This window comes from Heterodontus francisci, chromosome 11, assembly GCF_036365525.1.
Source record: "Heterodontus francisci isolate sHetFra1 chromosome 11, sHetFra1.hap1, whole genome shotgun sequence".
Taxonomy (NCBI): domain Eukaryota; kingdom Metazoa; phylum Chordata; class Chondrichthyes; order Heterodontiformes; family Heterodontidae; genus Heterodontus; species Heterodontus francisci.
This window is the reverse complement of record NC_090381.1, coordinates 46,283,134-46,309,562: the sequence shown is the minus strand read 5'-3', so window position 1 is coordinate 46,309,562 and position 26,429 is coordinate 46,283,134. Positions and strand designations below refer to the sequence as shown.

Genomic DNA, 26,429 nt, shown 5'->3' with positions numbered 1-26,429 from the left:
AGGAAAGTCACTTTGCAGTTGGAAATTCCCCACGCATGCAACATTTACTGTTGTATACAGATGGGAAGTTTAGCGCAAATTTTGGAGTAACTGGAGGAAAACAACTGAATTCTGAATCTAATCATCATCATAAATCCTTATCGCAAGTTACGTTATAGTTTCCTCCATTCCTTCCTTTTTCTCGCATCATCTCACTCACCCAATAGGCTGAATGAGCTTACCATTTAGACAAGCATTGCCCTGGTTATACTTGCACTTTCTCTGTTTCCATTGTTTCCCTTTCGTGACCTGAATTCAGAATTGAAAAATGATCCACTAATTGTACCCAATGAGTTTTAATAAATTTTTCAGGTAATAATAGAGAAATACAGTTAAAATATCAACTCACTCCTTCTTCACTATTATGACATTTTCAAACAGCTTTTTATTGTTATGAATTACAAAACATTGTTGACTCTGACAAACTAAATTATCAATTACACTTTAATCATTTAGCATATTTATCATGTTGCTCTGGGAATTTAATGGCTGCAGGATCTCATTAATAGTCTGCTGCTCACTTTCTGCAGTATATATATTGTGCTGCTGAATGTAGTCAATGACACTTTCTGGGAGCAGGTATTTCACACTGTGTCCTCTGCGCAAAGCACGGCGTATGTGAGTGGCACTTATATCATTTGGTACCCATTCCCTCACCACATGGATGTTGTGCCTATGTTTAAAGAGGATATCAGATTCGTAAATAAATCTCTGTGGATCTACATCCCCACGGCTAATACAAACCAGACCAAATTTCTGAACTATTTCCTCAATGTGTTTGTCCTTCCAGAGATTGGGAATGTCAAACGTTTTCAAAACATCCGCTCCGCAAAGTAATTTTAGCCTTGGTACAACTGCAGGGAGATAAACACAAAATTCACACGTCAATGAATGAGTCAAATATTTGTGATAAAAATATGTTTACCTGGAAGGCAATCTGTTTAAGACTGATAGGCTGAATGTGCTTCAACAGATTCAATTATAACACAACATGCAACACACTGCTGTGAAACAAACTAAAACAGTGGCTAACATATGCATTTAATATCATCACCATGCCTGGGAGCTGATATGTCGCACTGCTCTCCATATGAAAGACATTATTTTGCTCCCTAATAGTTCAAATGATGAAGAATTGGGCTGAATTTTCTGCGTGGACTACGTCAGCTCCTGTGGAACTCAAACTAGTGAGAGTCGCTCCGCAGCCTACCTGCTGACTCCTGCCAATTCTGGGGTTTCCCATTGGAAATGTGGGGGAAAATACAATCCATCTACCCAAACTTGGGCAGACATATTACAAATAATGCAAATAGGTCATCCAATTTATTTTCCATTATTTGTGCCATAGCAAAATTGGGTGCAAGGGATGTTTGATCATTCGTGGCACCCTGCATTGCTATTGGTAACATAGGGGACATTAAGTTTTAACAGCCAAGAAACCTTTGTAGCCCCATTGATTGCATTCATTTAGGTGCCTTTTTTAATTTTCCATTTTCTTAAATAAAAGTTAATCAGGCAGCACAGAGGCCGCTGGCCACACTAAACCGCAGCAGCCTCCTCATCCTATTCCAGCCGATTCTACCTTTTCCTCTCCTCTCTTGGTCCCCATCCCCCAGAAATTTTCCTGATCTTGGAAAATCAGCTGGGGTTAAGGGCACATCCTCAGGGAATATGGAACTCCTATCTCAGAGATTCTGCAATAAAAGAAAATACAAGCCAGTGTATAACTGAGCTATACAGGTCAAAAGGGTCCAGGATTGATTCCCATTCAGCTGGAGAAGCAGTAAGGGTTTAATTGCCTCAGTAACCCTGGGTTATGGAAGGGAAAACATGTTGGGGCTCCTACTTCTGATTGTTCTCCGTTGACCTTTGCTGGAAAGGGCATATGTGGTATTTGTATGTGATCAGTATTAGCCTTGGTTGTGATGGCAAGTATGGCTAATAGATCTGCTGACACTCACTGTCTGGGCTTAGACATAAAGAATGGCCATTTGGATGAGGCATCTTGGGGCAAGGAAACAGAACAGCATCTTCAGGAGGATAGGGGATTAAATAGGTAGAAACACAGAATTGTGGGCTAGATCACCACACTATTCACAGCCAATTGTTGGAGAATCTCATGTAAGTGAAACCTATCACTCGTCACCACATGATAACGCAAAATGTATGAAAAGATAGGAACAGGAGTAGGCCATTTAGCCTCTCGTGCCGTTTTGCCATTCTGTGACTTCAAGCTGATCAGTGACTTAACTCCATATACCCAGCTTTGCCCCGTAACCCTTAATACCTTTGGTTAAGAGAAATCTATCAATCTCAGATTTAAAATTAACTATCGATCCAGCATTAGCTGCTGTTTGTGGAAGAGAGTTCCAAACTTCTATTACCCTTTGTGTGTAGAAGCATTTCCTAATTTCACTTCTGGATACTTGCAGAAATCTTAGTGGAAACCTTTTAACCTTTATGATTTATAAATATACACAAGTCCCAACCAAATGAATACTTTATTCTTGAAATGTGTAACACACTGGTGACCTCAAGCTCATCTCCCATAGGGTTACAGATTAAAGATTTTGGCACATGGCACTAAGACAGTTATTGGTCCCTGCACAATGAGTGTCCTTGATTCATTCCTCCATTAAAGCCGGGCGATATTATTATTATGGACAGCTCTCTGAGGCCCGACAGTTTCATTATTTTCTCTGAATTCATTACTTCACCTTCCTGGTATGGTTCATTCAATTGTCCGCTTCCATATAATGTTCTTTCCTTTCTACTCTCTTTTTATTTTCAGTTTGTCTTATCCTTCTTTTCTTGCTATTTTCATCATTCGGATTTGGTTTGTGTGATTTTTTCCCCCCCGTATGCTTTTCTATTCTCTGTATCCTTTTTTCTGGCTGGTTTTATTTTAACCTTCCTTTTGTTAGCTTCGCAAGTTCCACTGATGCTGTTCCAATTTGTACTGTCCCTTTTCAAGGGCATTTGTTTTGCTTTTTAACATTATTCCTGATTTTTCAGTTTTTCCTTTAAGGTATTAAAATTATGTTTACATTCATTCTATTTTACCAACAGGATCATAAGTAACTCATCACTGGACATCTGCCAGTCAAACTCTACTCTACTACCACAGTCTGTTTAATACCGGTAAACAAAGACAGGCTTGGCCAGTTTTCCCGCTACCAATTTACTAGTCAAATCTTAAAATATTCTTAGTAAGTACTTGGATGAACAAAATCAATCAACAGTTAACTTAAAACTGATTGTTTTGTGCTGTCTATCAGTTTTATAAATACCTATGAACATACCTATGAACTACAGGAAAAGACCAGCTGGTCCATCAAGCTTGCCCACACCATGATAGCTGGAGCATCATGATCTAATACAGGGGTGTCCTACCTTTTCATGTGAGGGGCCACATTACAAATTTTGTTCTACATATGTGTCCGGTGAGCAAATTTTCAAAAGATAAAAGCTTTGTAAATTTTTCTTAGAATTAATCAAAACAACAAAAAAGTGCATTTTTGAGAACAAGCTTTAAATGAGACTAATTTATTAACTTACTTTCTCGTCACAATGTTGAACACTTTCATGAGATACCTGGCATTGTCTTGGCTTACACAAGTAGTCAATGTCTGCCCACACACTTGATGTAGCGATGCGGAGTATTTGGATTGATGTCCATCTGTCAGGAGTGACCTTGATCTCTTTCTTCCCTCTCTCTCCCTCCCCTCTCTGAGTCCATGTCTCTCCCCTCTGTCTTTCTCTTTCCCCCTCTGTGACCCACCCTCCCCACTTCTCTTCCCTCTGTGTCTCTCTCTCTCCCCACTCTCTCTCTCCCTCTGCTCCCCAGACTGGTGCTGGTTTAAAGGGCTGCCTGACTCTCTGTGTGCTCCATCAGCACCGACCCGCTCCGTGCTGACCCACTTGCTGCTCTCCCCTCTCTTTTCTCTCCCTCTCCCCCGCAGCAGCCATTCCCATTCACTTGCTCACTCCATGAACCGCCGAAAAACAGCAGGGGTGGCCGTTCCCAGTGCGCCTGCACTGCGAACCACCAATTAGCGCTCACCCCACCCTGGCAGCTTGCTGTCCATCACAGACAGTGACCAATCACAGAACATGTCAGACGCAGGTCCCACCTACCCCCGCCACCTGACATACACTTTAATAGGAGAGCCGTCAATTAAAGCCAAGCTACACCCCTCCTCCAATAGCAATTGGCCAGTCCCAGAGATCCTGCTGTCAATCAAAGCCAAGCCACAGGCAGTCTGTCAGTCACACAGCATTGGTGGGCTGGATCGAAACCTTTGGTGGGCCAGAATCTGGTCCACGGGCTGTATGTTGGACAACTCTGATCCAATACTTCCTTACCACCCACCAGCACGGTCACCTCAGCCCTCCGCCACCTAATGTGGTGATTCAAATTACTACAAGCTAGATTTTAAGAAGTGGGGGGGGGGGGGGGGGCCCATAGAATTGCAATAGGTGGCAGGGGTGGAGGGCCGAGGGGGCCGGGGACGGGATCGGCTGATGACAGTCTTCCTGCCCAGAGGCCAATTGAGGCCCTTAAGTGGCCTATTAATGGCCACTTAAGGGCATCTTCCCACAGCTGCTGGGCTCTAACCAGCAGCAGGGGATGCCTCAGCCACACAAGGTGGGCACCTTTAAAATGAAGGATCCTCCCTGTGGGCTTGGGGGGGTTCCCTCCTTCGTGGGCAATCTGTGGCCCATGGAGGATCCACCACCAGTAAAACAAACAACTTAATGGCTCCCCAGCCCCCTGGACATTACACCCACCTTCCCACCACCCCCCCACTCCCCCGCCCCACCCACCCATCACCGGGTACCTCTGGACTGGCCCCGGCGAGCCCGCCTCACTTACCTGAGGTCCGGGGTTTCAACGTTGGGCATGGGTCGAAGGCCTCTGCAGTACCAGTGGCCACTGCTCTCTGTGGCACTGCCGATACTGCTAAGCTGCCGGCCCTGTGATTGGCTGGCAGCTGGCAGGATCCCCGTCATTAAGGGAATGGAGATCCCGGCACCAGGTACTTAGGCTTCAAAACACCAGATGACTCTGGGGGGAGGAGAGGGCCAGCAAAGGCAGAGACGGGGTTCCCCCCACCATTTCAGCCTAGCGCAAGGAGCCCCACCTCCTCCACAAAATCCAGCCCTATTTTTCTCATACTAAAGCTGAAGACTATTAACAAAGCACATGATTTTAAAACTTAAAAATATGCATGTTTATATTTTTTGTGGATATATTGAACAGTCTGTATTATCATAGTACTTTCACATTTGGGTAAGCACCTACAGTGGTGCAGAATTAATTTAAATAGGATAAGTTCCAACATTGAAATTTGGAATCTTATACAAAAAGTAACTTAGTGATTGCTCTGTACCACAGGTTTGTATATTTGAACAATAGTTTATAAAAACTCTGGAAATTTATTTCTTTCCAAAAATAATTGCTCAGTAAGAAACAGTGCTGCTGACCCAAGTGTTTCCTGAAAATAATCTCTGAACTTCTTCCTCTCCCTCACAAAAGCATAGTCAATCCTCTTAACACATCAAGGGTAAGCATTTACAAAAGGACTGACTGAAAATTAATACCATTTCCCATGCCTCCTAAGTGCCCATTTATAGAACAAACCCATTCTGAAAAAGGATCTACAGAGACAATTATTTTAAATGCATACCATTCAGGGTTAGTGAGAAAAATCAGCGAACTGAACAAAAGACATTTTACCGTGCTTCAGCTGAGAGTAGATTGAAGAGGTCTTATTGTATTGTTGAAGCAGTTTTACTCAGGAACTACGTGTGTAGAAAATTTCTCTGAAATTTCCATATTGATTCCTAAGGGAAATTTTCACTAGCTGCTGAGTTATAGAATGGAGTTTTTGAAAAGTTTTCCCTCTACCTTAGGTTGCAATCAAAGTTGATAAATTATGTAGGCCAAAGAAATTGAGCTCTTACACCATGCACTGCCATGGTGATCTCCTGATATTGAATTGCAAAAGGAAAGCTATAAGAATAATTGTTTTCACATAGTACCTTACCATGACATGTCTCAAAGCACTTCACAAAATGAAATACTTTTTGAGTCCAGTGACTATTGTGTCGGCAAACAATAGGCATTCTGCACAAACAATATTTTACAGATACAAACAACACACCTGTAAGATGAATAAGCATTTTTTCCATCTTTGTTTGAATGGTATTGAGTCAGGGAGGAGAATTGCAACGCTAGGGACCCCCTGCTCTTCTTCAAATAACGCTACAGGATCTTGGAACACTTTAACCACAGGAATAGGCATGTTGCACCTGGATTTAACATCTCATTCAAAAGGACAATGCAGCACTTCTCAGTATTGCTGTAGAGGAGCAGCCAAGATTACAAACATAGGTACAGGTGTGGGGTTTGAATCTGCATTCTTCTAATTCAAAGGAGAGAATCTTACCAACTGAATCAATCCATCATGCCAGTTCAGGCTAGACATTTCTCCAGAGGGAGGGAAAGAAAACTGGAGAGCAAGTCAATCCACACATCCGTTAGCAGTCAGCTCTACAGCAGCATTTGTAAAGTGCTGAGCCAAGACACAAGTCCATCCTCTCAGAGAAGCTATATTATATGAAGATGCTTATGACGCAGAAAAAGGAGAAACAAGAAAAGGTACCGCAGGCACACATGTAGGCTGAATTTTATGACCCTGTCACAAAATGGCAGTGGTCCCACTTGTGACCTCAGTGGCTGCAGCACCGCAATTAGGAGGATGGCTGCCATTCTGCATAATGGTGGTGGCTGTTCCCCCAATCACATGGTGGGGCGTGACAATGGAGATGCCATTCATGGTGTCACCTGATGTTGCAGCAGGTGCTGGCACCATACTTAAAAGCCTGCCAGCCCTGTATTTACTCTTTCTGTGCATACAAGCCCCTTGCAGGGATCCCCTGGTCACGTACAAGCCTCTTGCAGGGGTCCCGCTGGTCACACACAAGCCCCTTGCAGAACTCCCCCCATTCACATACATTCATAAACAAGCCCCTTGCAGTGATCCCCCTGGTCACACACAAGCCCCTTGCAGAACTCCCCCTGGTCACACACAAGCCTCTTGCAGGGATCCCGCTGGACACACACAAGCCTCTTGCTGAGATCCCCCTGGTCACACACAAGCCCCTTGCAGAACTCCCCCTGGACACACACAAGCCTCTTGCTGAGATCCCGCTGGTCACACACAAGCCTCTTGCAGGGATCCCCTTGGACACACACAAGTCCCTTGCAGAGATCCCTGCCATCCTCACAAAAGCCCTTTGCAGAGATCCCCCCATTCACACACAAGCCCCTTGCAGGGAGCCCCCTGGCCACACACAAGCCCCTTGCAAGGAACCCCTGCTCACAAACAAGCCCCTTGCAGAGATCCCCCCATCGACACACAAGCCCCTTGCAGAATTACCCAGTTCATACACAAGCCCCTTGGACATTCAACATAGTGGTAACTGCCACTGTCAGCCACTTCCCCTATGCTACTCTGGTTCGATTTCCTACCCTTTCGCGGCACCGAGGACTCTTGCCTCAGTGGCGCCAGCTTTTCAAAGTTGCAAAACTGAAGGCATGTGAGTGCTACATGTGAACTAAAAAATTGAGAAAGCTTCAGTGGATCGCAGTGAATTAGATTCAAATGTATTAAAAACTGTATTTCAAACATTTCAATTACGATGCCGTCGCGTTGGGGCATCAGTATCGCCGAGGTACTTCCCCGCCTCTGACAATATCAGCACATTGTGGTACGTTACCAGCTTTCGTGGTGGACAGCTCCGTGGAGATTCTCCGTCAACACCCCCCACGCCACCGAACCCGCCTCCGACAAGAGAATAAAATTCAGCCCATGAATGGAATCAGGGACATGAAGATATGTTTTTGTTATCATTCACATCAAATCTTATAGATAAGGTAATACTTCAAAATGAGCTTCTAAAAAATAGTTTAAAAGGACGTAAATAGAAATGAATGAAAAATAAATTGAGAAAGGATTCAGAAAATCTTCTTATTCAGCGTGATAAATGCTTGAAATAATTTATCAAACAAGATAATAAAAACACAAACATTGGGCAGATTTTCCCAGCCTATTGAAGGTGGGTCTGGGGGTGAGGGAGCTGGGAGAGCAATGGAAAAGGACATCGGGTCGGGTCCCCGACATGATCCTGCCCTCTTGTGGCTATCCCTGGAGTGGGCTGCAAGTTCAGCGGGGAACGCCTGTGGGTCTGGCGGGAATGCAACTGAGGTAGTTTAAAAGGCAATTAAGAGCCTTTTTAAGCATGGATTCCCTCTTTCCCAACATCGCGTGGTTTACAAGCTGTGTCTGCAATGGTGGGTTGGAGAAGGCAAGTGCACAGCAGGAAATCATTGAGGAGTGAAACTGACATGATATGAGCAGTATAAAGGGTGAAACCAGCAAGCCTGCAGTCAGCCACATAGAAAGGCTTGCGAGGACCGGAGCAGATCCTTCAGCCTAAACTCACTGATTTTGTCAGCAACTTTGTGCACTTATTTCAAGTGCTTTGGACACATCTGAGGGTGATCTCACCTTATTCCCTACATCCACATATTCGGAAGTTGGTTGGACCTCCGAGGAGGTGGTGCAGGATCCTCCGGCTCAGCAGCCACAGTGGCAGGGACAGCAACTCAAGCAGCAGAAGCTTCCATCCCCACAGCCACGTGCAGCTGGATGGACAAAGGGCTGCACCTCGAAGGAGGTAATACCCTCAGCACAGAGTCTAGACCCCTGGGGTTAACTTCCTCAACCTCTCTGAACAGCAGTGCTTCCGAAGGCTCCGGCCCTCACAGCAGGTGGCTGCAGAATTCTGCAGCATCTTGGAAGAAGACCTACAGCCAAGAGGTGCAGGTGGCCACCCATTGCCCATGGCTGTCAAGGTGACCGCAGCCCTCAATTTCAATTTGAACGCATCCTTCCAGGGATCAGCTGCTGACATAAGTAGGATATCACAATCTGCAGCTCACAAATGCATCAGCCTTCGACAGCACTTTCCAAACCTGCGACCTCTACTACCTAGAGGGCAAGGGCAGCAGATGCATGAGAACCAGCATCTGCAAGTTCCCCTCCAAGCCACACACCATCCTGACTTGGAACTATATCGCCGTTCCTTCACTGTCGCTGGGTCAAGATCCTGGAACTCCCTTCCTAACAGCACTATGGGTGTACCTAGATGCAAGGACTGCAGCGGTTCAAGAAGGCAGCTCACCACAACCTTTTCAAGGGCAATTAGGGATGGGCAATAAATGCTGGCCTAGCCAGCGATGCCCACATCCCCCAAACGAATAAAAAAAAAGCCAGGTCACCAATGCCTTGTTTGTGAGGGCTTCCAACGACATTAAATTTGAGATGGATGAGGCCAATCAAACACAGAGGGCTGTCAGATTTGCCTTCCTTGCAGGATTTCCACAGGTCCAGGGAGTTGTAGATTGCGCCATGTGGCAATCAAGGCGCCATCAGAACAGCCAGATGTTTTTGTCAATCGGAAGGGATTCTATTCTTTTAATGTGCAGCTGGTAATGTGACCATCGCAAGAGAATAATGCAAGCGTGCGCCAAGAATCCAGGCAGCTGCCATGACACATACATTCTTCAGCAGTCTCAGGCTCTGCAGCTCTTCTCTCCACCAGACAGCCACCGTGGACGGCTCCTGGGCGACAAGGCAGAATCACTCAAGACCTGGCTGATGTCTGCAATGAGGAACCCCACCACAAAGGCACAGGAGAGATACAACTGAAGCCATATTACCACCAGGGCCAAAATAGAGAAAGCCATTGCCCAAAATGAGGTTCTGTTGTTTTGACCAATCTGGAAGTGCCCTTGAGTTTGTCCCTGCAAGGGTCTTCCAGATAATGGTGCTCTTCTGTGCCCTGCACAACAGGGCAGGTAGAGAGAACTGGAGTTGGCACCAGAGGAATATGGAGAGCACCCAGGATCCTCGGAGAGGAAGGAGGAGCATCCTGAAGTGCCGTTGATGCCTCCAGCTACAGACCTGAATGCTTGAGAAGTCCGTGACGCCTTCATCCAGACATACTTCACTGGAGATCTGTGCTTGTTGCATTGAAATCACAACCTATCGCAAACCACCTCCCCCACCAGCAATCCTCCTCCCTACGGACACGTGTCCACCCACCACATTTACAACCTTACCTTTTCATCAATGTGGCTCAGGCTATTCAGCAGCACTCAATTGACCATGAACAATGGGTTATCTAACAAAGTAGATTCCAGAACAATAAGGAGGCCACAAAAACTCATGTCTTCATTGAAATAAAGAGCATCCATGTCACACTAACAATGCAATAAGCACCCAAGTGATTCTCTTTGTGCAACTAAGACCTTTTCCTTGTACTTTTTATCTTATTTTTACGTGGTGCTACTTCTGTGGCTTCAGGTGAGCTGGAGACAGGCTGCTTATTCCCCTGTTTTGTCACAGGAGATGCCCATCACTGATGTCCTCTGGGTTCTGGGGCCATTGAGGGCCCTGCCAAAGACTATCCCACCAGCACCTGTGCAGGGGAAGAATCCGTCATCAGGACAGAATGCAACATGTGTGGCTCTGTCAGAGGGGGTGCAGGCAAGGGGGCACCTTGAGAAGAGTTCCAACTGCATTCAGCCCTTCTCCATCGTCCCTCGCAGGGCTCACCTGCATTCACTCTTGACTTATGCCTTGTGGATACTGTAAGACTTTGTGAGTCAGGAGGCAAGTTACTCACCACAGTATATCCAGTCTCTGACCTGCTCTTGTAGCCACAGTATTTATGTGGCTGGTCCAATTCAAGTTCTGATCAGTGGTGACCCCAGGATGTTGATGGTAACCCCTTGAATTGCTGAAGATCAGCTTGATATTGAGGAAATCCACACGTCAGCTCCAGTAGTTCCTAATGCTAATGAGTCAGTGAAAGAATTTTCTCCTGACCATTCTAAAGAGGGATAATCACAAGCTCAACAGTGAATTCATTAAAGAACACTGGGATATATTTAGTCTCTTATTAGTGTTCATTGAAATTATATATGTAATACAATGAATTAGATTGTGTGGTTATTGTCACTTCTTCTTTGGCCTCCTTGTCTCGAGAGACAATGGGTAAGCGCCTGGAGGTGGTCAGTGGTTTGTGAAGCAGCACCTGGAGTGGCTATAAAGGCCAATTCTAGAGTGACAGACTCTTCCACAGGTGCTGCAGATAAAATTGGTTGTCGGGGCTGTTACACAGTTGGCTCGCTCCTTGCGCGTGACTTTTTTGCTGCTAACAGCTAAGTCTCTTCGACTCGCCACACTTTAGCCCCGCCTTTATGGCTGTCCGCCAGCTCTGGTAATCACTGGCAACTGACTCCCACGACTTGTGATCAATGTCACTGGACTTCATGTCACGTTTGCAGACGTCTTTAAAGCGGAGACATGGACGGCTGGTGGGTCTGATACCAGTGACGAGCTCGCTGTACAATGTGTCCTTGGAGATCCTGCCAACTTCCATGCGGCTCACATGGCCAAGCCATCTCAAGCACCGCTGGCTCAGTAGGGTGTATATGCTGGGGATGTTGGCCGCCTCGAGGACTTCTGTATTGAAGATACAATCTGCCACCTGATGCCAAGGATTCTGCGGAGGCAGCGAAGATGGAATGAATTGAGACGTCGCTCTTGGCTGACATACGTTGTCCAGGCCTCGCTGCCGTAGAGCAAGGTACTGAGGACACAGGCCTGATACACTCGGACTTTTGTGTTCCGTGTCAGTGCGCCATTTTCCCACACTCTCTTGACCAGTCTGGACATAGCAGCGGATGCCTTTCCCATGCACTTGTTGATTTCTGCATCAAGAGACAGGTTACTGGTGATAGTTGAGCCTAGGTAGGTGAACTCTTGAACCACTTCCAGAGCGTGGTCGCCGATATTGATGGATGGAGCATTTCTGACGTCCTGTCCCATGATGTTTGTTTTCTTGAGGCTGATGGTTAGGCCAAATTCGTTGCAGGCAGCCGCAATCCTGTCGATGAGTCTCTGCAGACACTCTTCTGTGTGGGATGTTATTGCAGCATCGTCACTTACGCTTCCTTAAGCACTGTAACCTGCACATGGCAAAAACTGCTATTGTTCAAAAAAGTTGTCTTCGCCAGATTAAATCTCAATGATTTAGATTGTAAGCAGACAGTGTGTAACACATCTTTCATTCTCATTTCACAAAGTATACATTTGATTTATTGTAATGCAAGACTTGTTGGACACCTTAAGGAGAAATTGATTTACCTGTTCACACATTGATAGCAAATCTTATTACTTTGAAATTTGATCAACACATAGTGAAATTCTGTTCTGACAATTTTTCATTACATTCTTCTTGTTATAACAAATGGTTTTCCAGGTCCGATTTAAAGATTGCACATCAAGAACCTGTCACCAAACCTCTTACAAAAAAAGTCGCAGTCATGATATTCAAATTGTTAATATTGAAGGAAATATTCTTTATTAAGCCCCGTTGAAGAATTTGGAAGTCTGCACCTGAAGAAAAGGTATTTAAATCCCTCTTACTCCAATTAGTCAGACAGAATTTATACAAAATAAGTGGTTCAGCGACATTCGTAGCAATACACCATTAGCAACCGTTTAAGATCTGAGAAAGTGTAAGAACAATAAGTCATACCTAACAAAACAGTAAATACAATAAAAGTAAATGCAATTTGTGTTAGACTTTTCAACCTAGAGATTAATGACAGTGTGAAATTTTGATATAAAATATGCGAAAGGAAAGCAATCTTTCCCATTGCAGCTTTCGACCTATATTACAGTTGACAGCAACAAGGAGACCAAGGGAAGCCCATGTCAAACAAAATATGGATCCCCCATTTGCTGGATGTGCTCCTCATTCTAAAAATGCTGTTTTCCTTTTCAAACCTGTAGCCAAGCTGCACACATAACACAACTGGCAATTAAGCTTAGAGTACATGTTACAGGTGAACTCTGGTAGATGCTTGCCAGTCATGTTCAACATAATCATTTTCGAAGGTCTGAATGAAATATGAACATGAGTATAGAAACCAAAGCATTTTAACACAAAAATATGTGGCCAGGAAGACAATTTAATTTTTTTTTAATTCATTCAGGGGATGCCAGCATTCATTGCCCATTCCTAATTGCCCTTGAAAAGGTGGTGAGCCGCCATCTTGAACCGCTGCAGTCCATGTGGGGTAGGTACACCCACAGTGCTGTTTGGAAGGGAGTTCCAGGATTTTGACCCAGCAACAGTGAAGGAATGGTGATATAGTTCCAAGTCAGGATGGTGTGTGGCTTGGAGTGGAACTTGCAAGTGCTGGTGTTCCCATGCAACTGCTGCCCTTGTCCTTCCAGGTGGTAGAGGTCGTAGGTTTGGAAGGTGCTATCAAAGGAGCCTTGGTGCATTGCTGCAGTGCATCTTGTAGATGGTACTGATGCCACTGTGTGTTAGTGGTGGAGGGAGTGCCAATCAAGTAGGCTGCTTTGCCTTGGATGGTGTCGAGCTACTTGAGTGTTGGAGCTGCACCCATCCAGGCAAGTGGAGAGTATTCCATTACACTCTTGACTTGTGCCTTGTAGATTGTGGACAGGCTTTGGGGAGTCAGGAAGTGAGTTACTCGCCGCAGGATTCCTAGCCTCTGACTTGCTCTTGTAGCCATGGTATATATATGGCTACACCAGTTCAGTTTCTGGTCAATGGCAAGCCCAGGATGTTGATAGTGGGGGATTAAGTGACCATAATGCCATTGAATGTCAAGGGGAGATGGTCAGATTCTCTCTTGTTTGAGATAGTCATGGCCTGGCACTTGTGTTGCGTGAATGTTACTTGCCATTTATCAGTCCAAGCCTGGACACTATCCTGAGGAACTCCTGCATTGATGTCCTGGAGCTGAGATGATTGACCTCCAACAACCACAACCATCTTCCTTTGTGCTAGATGTGACTCCAACCAGCAAAGAGTTTTCCCCCTGATTCCCAGTGACTTCAGTTTTGCTAGGGCTTCTTGCTGCCATACTCGGTCAACTGCTGCCTTTAGGTCAAGAGCAGTCACTCTCACCTCGAGTTCACTCTTTTGTCCATTTTTGAACCAAGGCTGTAATGAGATCAGGAGCTGAGTGGCCCTGGCGGAACCCAAACTGAGCATCAGTGAGCAGGTTATTGCTAAGCAAGTGCAACTTGATAGCACTGTCGACGACACCTTCCATCACTTTACTGATGATTGAAAGTAGACTGATGGGGCAGTAATTGGCTGGGTTGGATTTGACCTGCTTTGTGTGTATAGGACATACCTGGGCAATTTTCCACATTGCTGGGTAGATGCCAGTGTTGTAGCTGTACTGGAACAGCTTGGCTAGGGGCGCAAGTTCTGGAGCACAAGTCTTCAGTACTATTGCCGGAATGTTGTCAGGGCCCATCGCCTTTGCAGCATCCAGTGCCTTCATATTATGTGGAGGGAATCAAATTGGCTGAAGACTGGCATCTGTGATGCTGGGGACTTCAGGAGGAGGCCGAGATGGATCATCCACTCAGCACTTCTGGCTGAAAGATTGTTGCAAATGCTTCAGCCTTATCTTTTGCACTGAAGTGCTGGGCTCTCCCATCATTGAAGATGGGGATATTTGTGGACCCACCTCCTCCAGTTAGTTAATTGTCCACCACCATTCATGACTGGATGTGACAGGACTGCAGAGCTTAGATCTGATCCGTTGGCTTAATGTTCACACTGCCGTGCTTTGATCAGATTATCATATTCTCAAACCCCATTTCTGCTGTTTGGCAAGTTCACAGCCTGGCTCTCCCTGGTCTACTCTACATCCAGTTCAAGCTACATTGATTAGATTCCCAGAAGTGGAATGAGTGAGAAAGAATTGAATAAGTTCAATCCTTTTCCTGTTTTTCACTTTCAGCAGGTCCACCATATACAGAATCTGCAATTTAATATTTTCAGTGATGCAATCTAATTTTCAAGATTCACAGTCAATGCAAATCATCTGCCCTATTGACAAATGTTAGGCTTTTCCATTTCTGGGTTAAACGGATAAATCTCTATCACTGCTTCCTTGCTGATACCGATCTCAGTCCAAAATTTATGAAATTGATGTTTATTTGCCACTGCTGGAAAAATGTGTTCTTTGATTTGATTAAAGAAACAAAGATATTCATTTATATAGCACATTTCACAACCACGGGACGCTCAAAGCGCTTTACAGCCCACGAAGTACTTTTGAAGTGTAGTCACTGTTGTAATGTAGGAAATGTCAATTTGCATACAGTAAGCTCCCACAAATAGCAATGTAGTAACGACAAGATAATATTTTTCTGATGTTGATTGAGGGATATATACTGGCCAAGACACCGGAGATAACTCCCCTGTTCTTCAAAATAGTGCCATAGGATCTTTTATATCCATCCGAGAGGGCAGGCAGGGCCTCGTTCAACGTCTCATCTGCAAGACGACTTCTCCAACAGCATGGCACTCTCACAGTACTGCACTACAGTGTCAGGCTTGATGTTTATGCTCAAGTTCTGGAGTGGAACCATGTGACTCAGAGGCGAGGATTCTACCACCTGAGCCACGGCTGATACTCATTAGTTCATAATCATTTCTATAATTTTACTTTATGCTTTTGAGCTTCTGAAGTAGAAAGAAAATTACGACAGTGTCATTATTTGCACCACAGTCAGTGGCTGCCAATCCACATCTATGGAATGTAGCCAGTCTAGTGAAAAGGGTAAAGCTAAAAATATTTGGGAGAAAGTACGGAACCGTCACTCCCACCCGAAAATAGCGCAAGCAAAAAAAGACCAAAATACACACAGAAAAACAGCAGAAATTAACAGTAAAAATATCATACCAACAGCAAAGCCTCGATGAGAAATGCGACACCAACTATGGGTCCTGACAACATTCCGGCAATAGTACTGAAGACCTGTGCTCCAGAACTTGCCGCATCCCTAGCCAAGCTGTTCCGTTACAGCTACAACACTGGCATCTACCCGGCAATGTGGAAAATTGCCCAGGTATGTCCTGTACACAAAAAGCAGGAGAAGTCCAACCCAGCCAATTACCGTCCCATCAACTACTCTCAATCATCAGTAAAGTGATGCAAGGTGTCATCAACAGTGCCATGAAGCAGCACTTGCTTAGCAATAACCTGCTCAGTGACTCTCAGTTTGGGTTCCACCTGGGCCACTCAGCTCCTGACCTCATTACAGCCTTGGTTCAAACATGGACAAAAGAGCTGAACTCAAGAGGTGAGGTGAGAGTGACTGCCCTTGACATCAAGGCAGCATTTGACCAAATATGGCATGAAGGAGCCCTAGCAAAACTGGAGTCAATGGGAATCGGGGGAAAACTCTCTGCTGGTTGGAGTCATACCTAGCGCAAAGGAAGATGGCTGTGGTTGTTGGAGGTCAATCATCTGAGCTCCAGGACATCACTGCAGGTGTTCCTCAGGGTAGTGTCCTAGGCCCAACTATCTTCAGCTGCTTCATCAATGACCTTCCTTCAATCTTAAGGTCAGAAGTGGGGATGTTCGCTGATGATTGCACAATGTTCAGCACCATTCGCGACTCCTCAAATACTGAAGCAGTCTGTGTAGAAATGCAGCAAGACCTGGACAATATCCAGGCTTGGGCCGACAAGTGGCAAGTAACATTTGCGCCACACAAGTGCCAAGCAATGACCATCTCCAACAAGAGAGAATCTAACCATCTCCCCTTGACATTCAATGGCATTACCATTGCTGAATCCCCCACTATCAACATCCTAGGGGCTACCATTGACCAGAAACTGAACTGCAGTAGTTATATAAATACCGTGGCTACAAGAGTAAGTCAGAGGCTAGGAATCCTGCAGCGAGTAACTCACCTCCTGACTCCCCAAAGCCTGTCCACCATCTACAAGGCACAAGTCAGGAGTGTGATGGAACACTCTCCACTTGCCTGGATGGGTCCTGCTCCAACAACACTCCAGAAACCCAACACCATCCAGAACAAAGCCACCCGCATGATTGTCACACCATCCACAAACATTCACTCCCTCCATCACCGACGCACAGTGGCAGCAGTGTGTACCATCTACAAGATGCACTGCAGCAACACACCAAGGCTCCTTCGACAGCACCTTCCAAACACGCGACCTCTACCACCTCGAAAGACAAGAGCAGCAGATGCATGGGAACATCACCACCTGCAAATTCCCGTCCAAGTCACACACCATCCTGACTTGGAACTATATCGCCGTTCCTTCACTGTCATTGGGTCAAAATCCTGGAACTCCCTTCCTAACAGCACTGTGGGTGTACCGAACTCACATGGACTGCAGCGGTTTAAGAAGGCAGCTCACCACCACCTTCTCAAGGGGAATTAGGGATGGGCAATAAATGCTGGCATAGCCAGTGACGCCCACATCCCATGAATGAATGAAAAAAAACAACGAAAAATGGCTACGACCTAATTATGGCTATGACAGTGAGCAACACGAGAAATATTTTTCAGCAACTGCACCCAAGATAATAATCAAGTTCTGAAAACAAAGCAAAAAATGGGATTTATGGGTAATTTTTCAACACAAAGGACCTTGCTATATATTTAAAGAACCAAATGTACCCATTAACCAGAGAGTGCAGGAGAAAGAAAGTGAGAGAGCGCGACATAAATAAATGGAGTACTTTTGTGGTGGAGACAACAACTTATATCTATATAGCGACTTTAACGTAGTAAAATGTCCCAAGGCACTTCACAGGGACGTTATCAAACAAAATTTGACACTGAGTCACATAAGGAGATATTAAGACAGATGATTGAAAGCTTGGTCAAAGAGGTAGGTTTTAAGGAGCGTCTTAAAGGAGAAAAGGGAGGTAGAGTGGTGGAAATGTTCAGGGAGAAAATTCTGGAGCTTAGGGTCTTGACAGCTGATGGCACAGCTGCAAATGCTAGAGCAATTAAAATTGGGAATGCTCAAGAGGCCAGAATTCGAGGAGTTCAGATATCTCAGAGGGTTGCGTGGCTGGAGGGGATTACAGGGATGGCGACGGGCAGGACCATGGAGGGATTTGAAAACAAGTATGAGAATCTAAAAACTGAAGTCTCGCTGAACCAGAAGCCAATGTAGGTTATTGAACACAGGGGTGACAGGGGTGATGTGTGAATGGGAAGTAAAAACACAAAGTGCTTGAAAGACTCAGCGTGTCTGGCAGCATCTGTGGAGAGAGAAACAGTTAACATTTCAGGTCTGTGATCTTTCATCAGAACACCAAAGCATTCAAGCATGAAATTATCCAATTTTCTTGCTTCTAATGCTCAGCATACTAAATATTACCAAACTACTGCAATGGCAGCACTGCTCATTTGTAAGTCAAATTGTCTTTTATACACCATAGCCCAGATTTTGCAGGAGGAGACAAACGGTGAGGCTATCAGCAAGGAGCAAGCAGCAACGTCTGGTGCCTGCACATGAGCCATTAAACATGGAAATTAAACAGGAAGCTGCTGTCTGTTTTAGATTTTTTAGATTTTAGAGATACAGCACTGAAACAGGCCCTTCGGCCCACCAAGTCTGTGCCAACCATTAACCACCCATTTATACTAATCCTACACTAATCCCATATTCCTACAACATCCTCACCTGTCCCTATATTCCCCTACTACCTACCTATACTAGGGGCATAGCCCAGCTCCTCCACAAGCTTCACTACATCAGTACCTCACCAAGAGATTCGGCATTCAAATGCACGCAGGGCAGGAGGCTGTTGTACTTACTTATTAGATACCCATTAAACACACTAGAGAGTTAGAACTGGTCCGTTCAAGTGTAAGCGAATTTTTAATGATGTGTTGAGTAACAATTACAACCAAACAATCTCTCCAGAAATTTACTTTAAGAAATGTGGAATCTCATTCCTTCAGATTTCAATTATTGTTGGAGATTTGAATTCTTATTTCTTATGTTCTCAAAATAAAAGTAATCAATTTTTAAATCTTTTTTCTTTCCCCCCCCTTAATCCCATTTTCTGTCCCTTCCTTCATTTTGCATTTTGTACATGATTTTACATTGAATTAAATATTCGAGCTTACACTTCCTGGTTTAGACTCCGCATGCCTCAGTAAGAATTCTTCAATCTGATTGGTTGAGGAGACACAATGTTGCTTGCCCTGTTCCCACAGATTCCACATCCCCTAAAGATAGCAGTGCACAGTTTTGCCTGTCTAATAACCACAAATCTCAGCATAAAAGCCTAAAGAAATTCTGTGGCTAATTTAAGTGTAATGAGCAGCAACTGCCATTCATTTGCCACTGATTGAGCCATCATGTTTGCATTAAAAATTTCTGTTGGGATTAAAACAGTGAATAAAGATTATGTGTAAGGCTGTGCCAATTGGCTAGTTTTACCTCAGGTTTATAGATATCTCCATCCAAGTACATTCCTCAACAGACTAGCTATATGTTTATTCGGATACAATAGAAGGGAGGATGGAAAAGTGGGATAAATAGAATCATAGAAAGTTTATGACAAAGAAAGAGGCCACTTGGCCCATCGTGTCTGTGCCGTCCAAAAAACGATCCAACTCTTCTAATCCCACCTTCCAACATTTGGTCTGTAGCCCTGCAGTTTACGGCACTTCAGATGCATATCCAGACTCCTTTTGAATGAGTTGAGGGTCTCTGCCTCAACTACCCTTTCAGGCAGTGAGTTCCAGACCATCACCACCCTCTGGGTAAAAAGGTTTTTCCTCATCTCCCCTCTAATTTTTCTACCAATCACTTTCAATCTATGACCCTTCACCACCACTCTTTCCAGGCCCCTCAAAATTTTGTACATTTCAATCAGACCTCTCCTGAGCCTTCTCTGTTCCAAGGAGAACAACCCCAGTCTACTCAATCTTTCCTCATAGCTGCACTTGTCCAATCCTGGAAACATCCTCGTAAATCTCCTCAAAACTCTCTCTAGTGCAATCACATCCTTTCTGTAATGAAGTGACCAGAACTGCACATAGTACTCAAGTTGTAACCTAACCAATGAGTTATACAGTTCCAGCATAACCTCCCTGCTCTTCTATTCTATACCTCAGCTAATAAATGAAAGGGTTCCATATGCCTTCTTAACCACCTTATCGACCTGTCCTGCTACCTTCAGGGATCTGTGGACATTCTCTCCAAGGTCCCTTACTTCCTCTACACTTCTCAGTATTTTCCCATTTATCGTGTATTCCTTTGCCTTGTTTGACCTTCCCATATGCATCACCTCACACTTCTCCAAGTTGAATTCCATTTGCCACTTTTCTGCCCATCTGACCAGCCCATCAATATCTTCCTGCAGCCTACAGCTATGCTCCTCACTATCTACCACATGGCCAATCTTTGTGTCATCCACAAACTTCTTGATCATACCCCCTATATTTACGTCCAAATCGTTAATATACACCATAAAAAGCATGGGACTCAGTACTGAGCTCTGCAGAATGCCACTGGAAACAGCCCTCCAGTCGCTAAAACAGCCATCAACAATTATCCTTTGTTTCCTGCCACTGAGTCAATTTTGTATCCACCTTGCTGCATTTCCCTGGATCCCATGGGACTCTTTTTTAACCAGTCTGCCATGTGGGACCCTGTCAAAAGCCTTGCTAAAATCCATGTAGACCACATCAACTACACTATCCTCATCTATCTTTCTTGTTACTTCTTCAAAAAATTTGATCACCTTGTTCAAACAAGATCTTCTCTTAACAAATCCATGCTGACTATCCTTGATTAACCTGTGCCTTTCTAAGTGACAGTTTATCCTGTCTCTCAGAATAGATTCCAATAATTTGTCCACTACTGAGGTTAGACTGACTGGCCTGTAATTATTCAGTCCCTTTTTAAACAGAGGTACAACGTTAGCAATTCTCCAACCATCTGGCACCACACCTGTATCCAGTCAGGACTGGAAAATGATGGTCAGACCTTCTGCTATTTCCTCTCTTACTTCTTTTAACAGCCTAGGATACATTTCATCTGGCCCTGGTGATTTATCAACTTTCAAGGATGCTAATCCCATTATTACTTCCTCTCTCCCTATGTTTATCGCATCCAATACTTCACACTCTTCCTCCTTAACGACAATATCTGCATCGTCACCCTCTTTTGTGAAGACAGACGCAAAGTATTCATTAAGAACCATACCAATATCTTCCGCTCCTACACATAGGTTACCTTTTTGGTTTTTTATGGGCCATACTCTCCCCTTGGTTATCCTCTTACTCTTAATGTATTGATAAAACATCTTTGGGTTCACTTTGATTTTGTGTGCCAATATTCTTTCATGCCCTCTCTTTGCTTTCCTAATTTCCTTTTTGATTTCACCCCTCCACTTTCTATACTCCTCTTGGCTTTCTGTAGTATTGAGTTCTCGGTGTCGGACATATGCTTTCCTTTTCTGCCTGATCTTACCCTGTAGGCTCCTTGACATCCATGGGGCTCTAGATTTAGCCGCCTCACCCTTTTTCTTTGTCGGAACATGTTTACCCTGAACCCCTTGAATGCCTCCCACAGTTCTGACACTGATTTAACTTCAAGTAGCTGTTTCCAGTCTACTTTTGCTAAATCACTCCTCATTTTAGTAAAATTGGCCTTGCCCCAATTGAGAACTCTAACTCCTGTTCTATCTCTGTCCTTTTCCATAATTATGTTAAAACTGACTGAATTATGATCACTGCCACCAAAATGCTCTCCCACTGTCACTCCTCCCACCAGCCGTCTTCATTTCCTAAAACTAAGTCTAAAACTGCACCCTCTCTTGTTGGACTTGCTACACACTGGGCAAAAAAGTTCTCCTGAATGCATCTCAAGAATTCTGCTCCCTCAATTCCTTTCACACTAAAACTATCCCAGTTAATGCTGGGGTAATTAAAATCCCCTACTATTACTGCTCAATACTCTTGCACTTCTCAGAGATTTGCTTACATATCTACTCTTCTATCTCCCTCTGACTGTTTGGGGGTCTATAGTACACTCCAAACAGTGTGATTGCCCATTTTTTGTTCCTTAGCTCATCCATATGGCCTCATTTGATGAGCCTTCTGACATATCATCCCTCCTCACAGCTGTAATAGTTTCCCTGACCAAAATTGACATTCCCCCTCCTTTCTTATCCCCCTCCCTATCGCATCTGAAAACCCTGTAACTAGGAACGTTGAGCTGCCAATCCTGTCCCTCCTTAAGCCATGTTTCTGTAATAGCTATATCATACTGCCACGTGTCTATCTGTGCCCTCAGCTCACCTGCTTTATTTGCTATACACTTTGCATTGAAATAGATACCCTTAAGCACTGCAAAACTCTTTTTTTAAATTTTATAACCCTTGTTTCCTCTGTCATCCAGACTCATCCATTAATTTTCCATCTTCCATTTTAATTTCTGATTTTGTCCCAGCTGAGTCTACCCTCAGGTCCCCATCCCCCTGCCAAACTAGTTTAAACTCTCCCCAACATCACTAGCAAAACGTCCCGTAAGGAACTCAGTCCCAGCTCTGTTCAGGTGCAACCCGTTAGGTCTGTACAGGTCCCATCTCCCCCAGAGTTGGTCCTAATGTGCCAGGAATTTGAAGCCCTCCATCCTGCACCATCTTTCCAGTCAAGCATTCATCTGTGTTACCCTTCTATTTCTATACTCACTAGCACGTGGCACTGGGAGTAATCTGGAGATTACAATTTTTGAGGTCCTGCTTGCTAATTTCTTAACTAGCTCCCTAAATTCTGACTGCAAGACCACATCCCTCTTTCTACCTATGTCGTTGGTGCCGATGTGGATCACGACTGCTGGATGTTCACCCTCCCCCTTCAGGATGCTCTGCAGCCACTCAGTGGCATCCTTAACCCTGGCACCAGAGAGGTAACGCACCATCCTGGATTCACGCCTGTGGCCAGAGAAACACCTGTCTGTTCCCCTGACTATTGAATCACCTGTCCATATGGCTCTTCCAGTCTTCCCTGTACCCCACTGTGCAGCTGAGCCATCTGTGGTGCCATGGACTTGGCTCTGGTTGCACTCCCCAGGTGAAGCATGACTTTCCTCAGTATTCAGAACTGAATACCTGTTGGAGAGTGAGATGCACTCAGGCGTCTCCTGCACTAACTGCCTGATTCTTTTTGACTGTCTGGTGATCACCCATTCCCTCTCTCCCTGCATAGTCTTAATATGTGGGGTGACCACATCTATAAACGTGCTTTCCACATAGCTCTCATGAATGCACCGCAGTGTCGCCAGCTACTACTCAAGTTCCAAAACCTGGAGCTCAAGCTTCCTGCACAAATGGCTCTCCAGGATACTGGAAGCATCCTGAAGCTCCCACATAGCACAGGAGGTGCACTCTCGAGGTTGAAGCAGCCATGTCATTCCTTTATTTATTAGCTGACCCTTTGCTACTGCTAAGAAAAACCTGACCAATACTACAACAGCTTAGAATTATTAATAAGACCTTACTTGTCCTGATAAATCCTACTAAAAACCAATACAGTTCACGAATTAAAATAGCTCAAAAAAAAAACAACTACTCACTAGTTCCTTATTATTAAGCCATTTATACACACCCTAACAATAGTGTACTAACCCAGCTATTTAGAGTTATTCCCTCACAGCAGTTACTCACCAACTAATCACCTTGCAGCTTTCCTGTGCTGTCACTGCTAACTTTGTTTTCAGAGTCTGGCACACCTGGACTCCTCTCTGCAGCTCTCCCGGAAGATGAGTGCTCTATGTCGCAATCCTTGGCCTCTATTTATCCACTCCTCGCTCCGTGTTCTTCCCGCAAGTCCGCTCCTCTCCCAGAAGGTAAGCGCTGTAGGTTGCCATCCTTGAGCTCTATTTAGCTGTTCCTCGCTCTGTGTTCTTCCTGCAGGTCGGCTGTTCTCCCGGAGGGTAAGCACTGTAGGCCACAATCCTCGGGCTCCATTTATCCGCTTCTTGCTCCGTGTCCTTCCCGCAAGTCCGCTCCTCTCCTGGAAGGTAAATGTCACATTAACTTCATTTGGTCCCATTGACATTTTCTCTTTGTCTTTCCAGGTGTCAAATCTTTCCTCAGCAACATCAAATCACCATAGAAAATGCCTATGTTTTACTGCAATTACTGTTTGCTGCTCCTACTACTCCCATAGTAGGATGAACATATAGGCCCAGAAGATGCTGGAGAGGGTTGGATCATTTTTCTCACCCTTTCAGTCGAAAAGATTTTGTGCCACAAATTATTGGAAGTACAAGTTGATGACAGCATGGCGAGGCCAACAATGCATCTGGGACACAAACAAGAAATGCTGGAAATACTCAGCAGGTCTGGCAGCATCTGTGGAGAGAGAAGCAGAGTTAACCTTTCAGGTCAGTGACCCTGCATCTGGGATCTTAGTGAACAACAGGACCAACAGTCCACCTTCTTAACCAATCAGAAACAGAGGAATGACAAAGAAAGAAATAAGTGAATTAGAGTTAAACTAGATACAGAAAGAGAAAGGAAGAAAGACTGGTTTAAAAGACTGTAAAAGGTAGGTACGGTAGCATACTGGACTAGTAATCCAGAAAACAAAATTTGAATGCAAAATGGCACCTGTGCTGCGTGCACATACTTCTGGTGCAATGCGAACGGGCATTATTCTGGGTAGGTTAGGAACACAGGTCTGGGAGTGTGCACTGGAAGTATTTAGCATTGACAGATAATGACGTCAGTCAATGTGTCATACTAATTTGACTCTAATGCCATTTTTGACATCAATGTTCCAGCTAATGCCCTCTCTTAACTTTGCATAGCTGAACACGCATTCAACAGCAGAAAGGCTACATACTGGCTATGCTATTTAAAGGGATCATCAACCACTCTCAGGTTAATTGCTGATTGATTTCTATTGGCTCCAGCTGAGTTAGTAGAAGTGTTTGGTGGTTTGTACAGTCATTTAAAGTTGGTGATGTCAACGAGGAGTGGTGTGGCACATGGTGAAGGCATTGGTTCTCTCCGAAAGGGTTTTGCTCAGACCACTTGCTCCCAGTCAAGGGTGCTGTAGTTTCCATCGCCCTTGGCCTGCAGCATGGCAGATAGAATGAGTAGAGGAGGACAAGCTTCTTGAAGAAGGAAGAGGAAGAATGGGAGAAGGGCTCACAGCAGGAGGCCATATCCATGCAGGGTCTTCAAGGGAACAATTCTCCTACTTCAACCTGAGCGAGGAACAGTATATAAGACACCTCTGTTTCATTAGAGGTGCTCACTGAAATCTGCCCTTTTGCAGGCAGACCTGCAGCCTCACAGCCCAGAAAGGACAGCACTGCCAGTTGCTGTGAAGGTGATTGTGGCCATGAATTTCTTCGTGTCGGGCTCCTTCCAGTTAGGAGCAAGAGACATCTTCAACATCTCACACTTCGCTGTCCACTGTTGTATAAAGGAGGTGACTGACACACTATATGCAGAGAGAAGAACACATTACCTGCACATGGCTTTGCCAGGATAGTGGGCTTCCTCACAGTGCAGGCTGCCATTGAGTGCATGCACCTTGCTTTGTGGGCACCGCATCTAAATTCAAAGATGTAAGGCAACTGCAAAGGGTTCCACTCCCTCAACGTGCAGATGGTGGGCAAATAAGTGGGCGGTACAGTGGCGCAGTGGTTAGCACCGCAGCCTCACAGCTTCAGGGACCTGGGTTCGATTCTGGGTACTGCCTGTGCGGAGTTTGCAAGTTCTCCCTGTGACCGCGTGGGTTTTTGCCGGGTGCTCCAGTTTCCTCCCACAGCCAAAGACTTGCAGGCGATAGGTAAATTGGCCATTATAAATTGCCCCTAGTGTAGGTAGGTGGTATATTAGGGAATATGGGATTACTGTAGGGTTAGTATAAATGGGTGGTTGTTGGTCGGCACAGACTCGGTGGGCCGAAGGGCCTGTTTCAGTGCTGTATCTCTAAATAAATAAAAAATAAATAAAGCGAGGAATACACAATAAATGGGAGGATATTGAGAGGGGTAAAATAAGTGAGACACCTTGGAATGCATGTCCACAGGTCCCCAAAGGTGGCAGGACAAGTAGACAGAGTGGTGAAGAAGGCATATGGAATGCTTTCCTTTATTGGCTGAGGTATAGAATACAAAAACAGGGACTGTTTTTACAGATGGAACTGTATAAAACACTAGTTAGGTCACAGCTGGAGTATTGTGTACAGTTCTGGTCACATTACAGAAAGGACATAATTTCTCTGGAGAGAGTACAGAGGAGATTTACAAGCATGTTGCCAGGGCTCGAAAGTTGCAGCTATGAGGAAATATTGGATAGGCTAGGGTCGTTTTCCTTAGAACAGAGGAGGCTGAGGGGTGACTTAATAGAGATGTACAAAATTATGAGAGGCCAAGAT

The 26,429-nt window shown here is 44.8% G+C and overlaps 1 protein-coding gene across 4 annotated transcripts in view; it reads right to left on the bottom strand.

Annotated features, from left to right (window-relative positions):
• Positions 1-331: 331 nt before the first annotated feature.
• nmnat3 (nicotinamide nucleotide adenylyltransferase 3) overlaps positions 332-26,429 on the bottom strand; it is an 85,970-nt gene continuing 59,872 nt past the window's right edge. For 2 of the 4 annotated variants that reach the window (XM_068042101.1, XM_068042100.1), the window contains exon 5: positions 332-893. In XM_068042101.1, the coding sequence (XP_067898202.1) occupies positions 484-893 (410 nt within the window). In that variant the 3' untranslated portion in view covers positions 332-483. Of the gene's footprint in view, positions 894-17,426; positions 18,272-23,490; positions 24,048-26,429 lie in introns of those variants that run through there. The other 2 variants (XM_068042102.1, XM_068042103.1) reach the window with 2 other exon arrangements.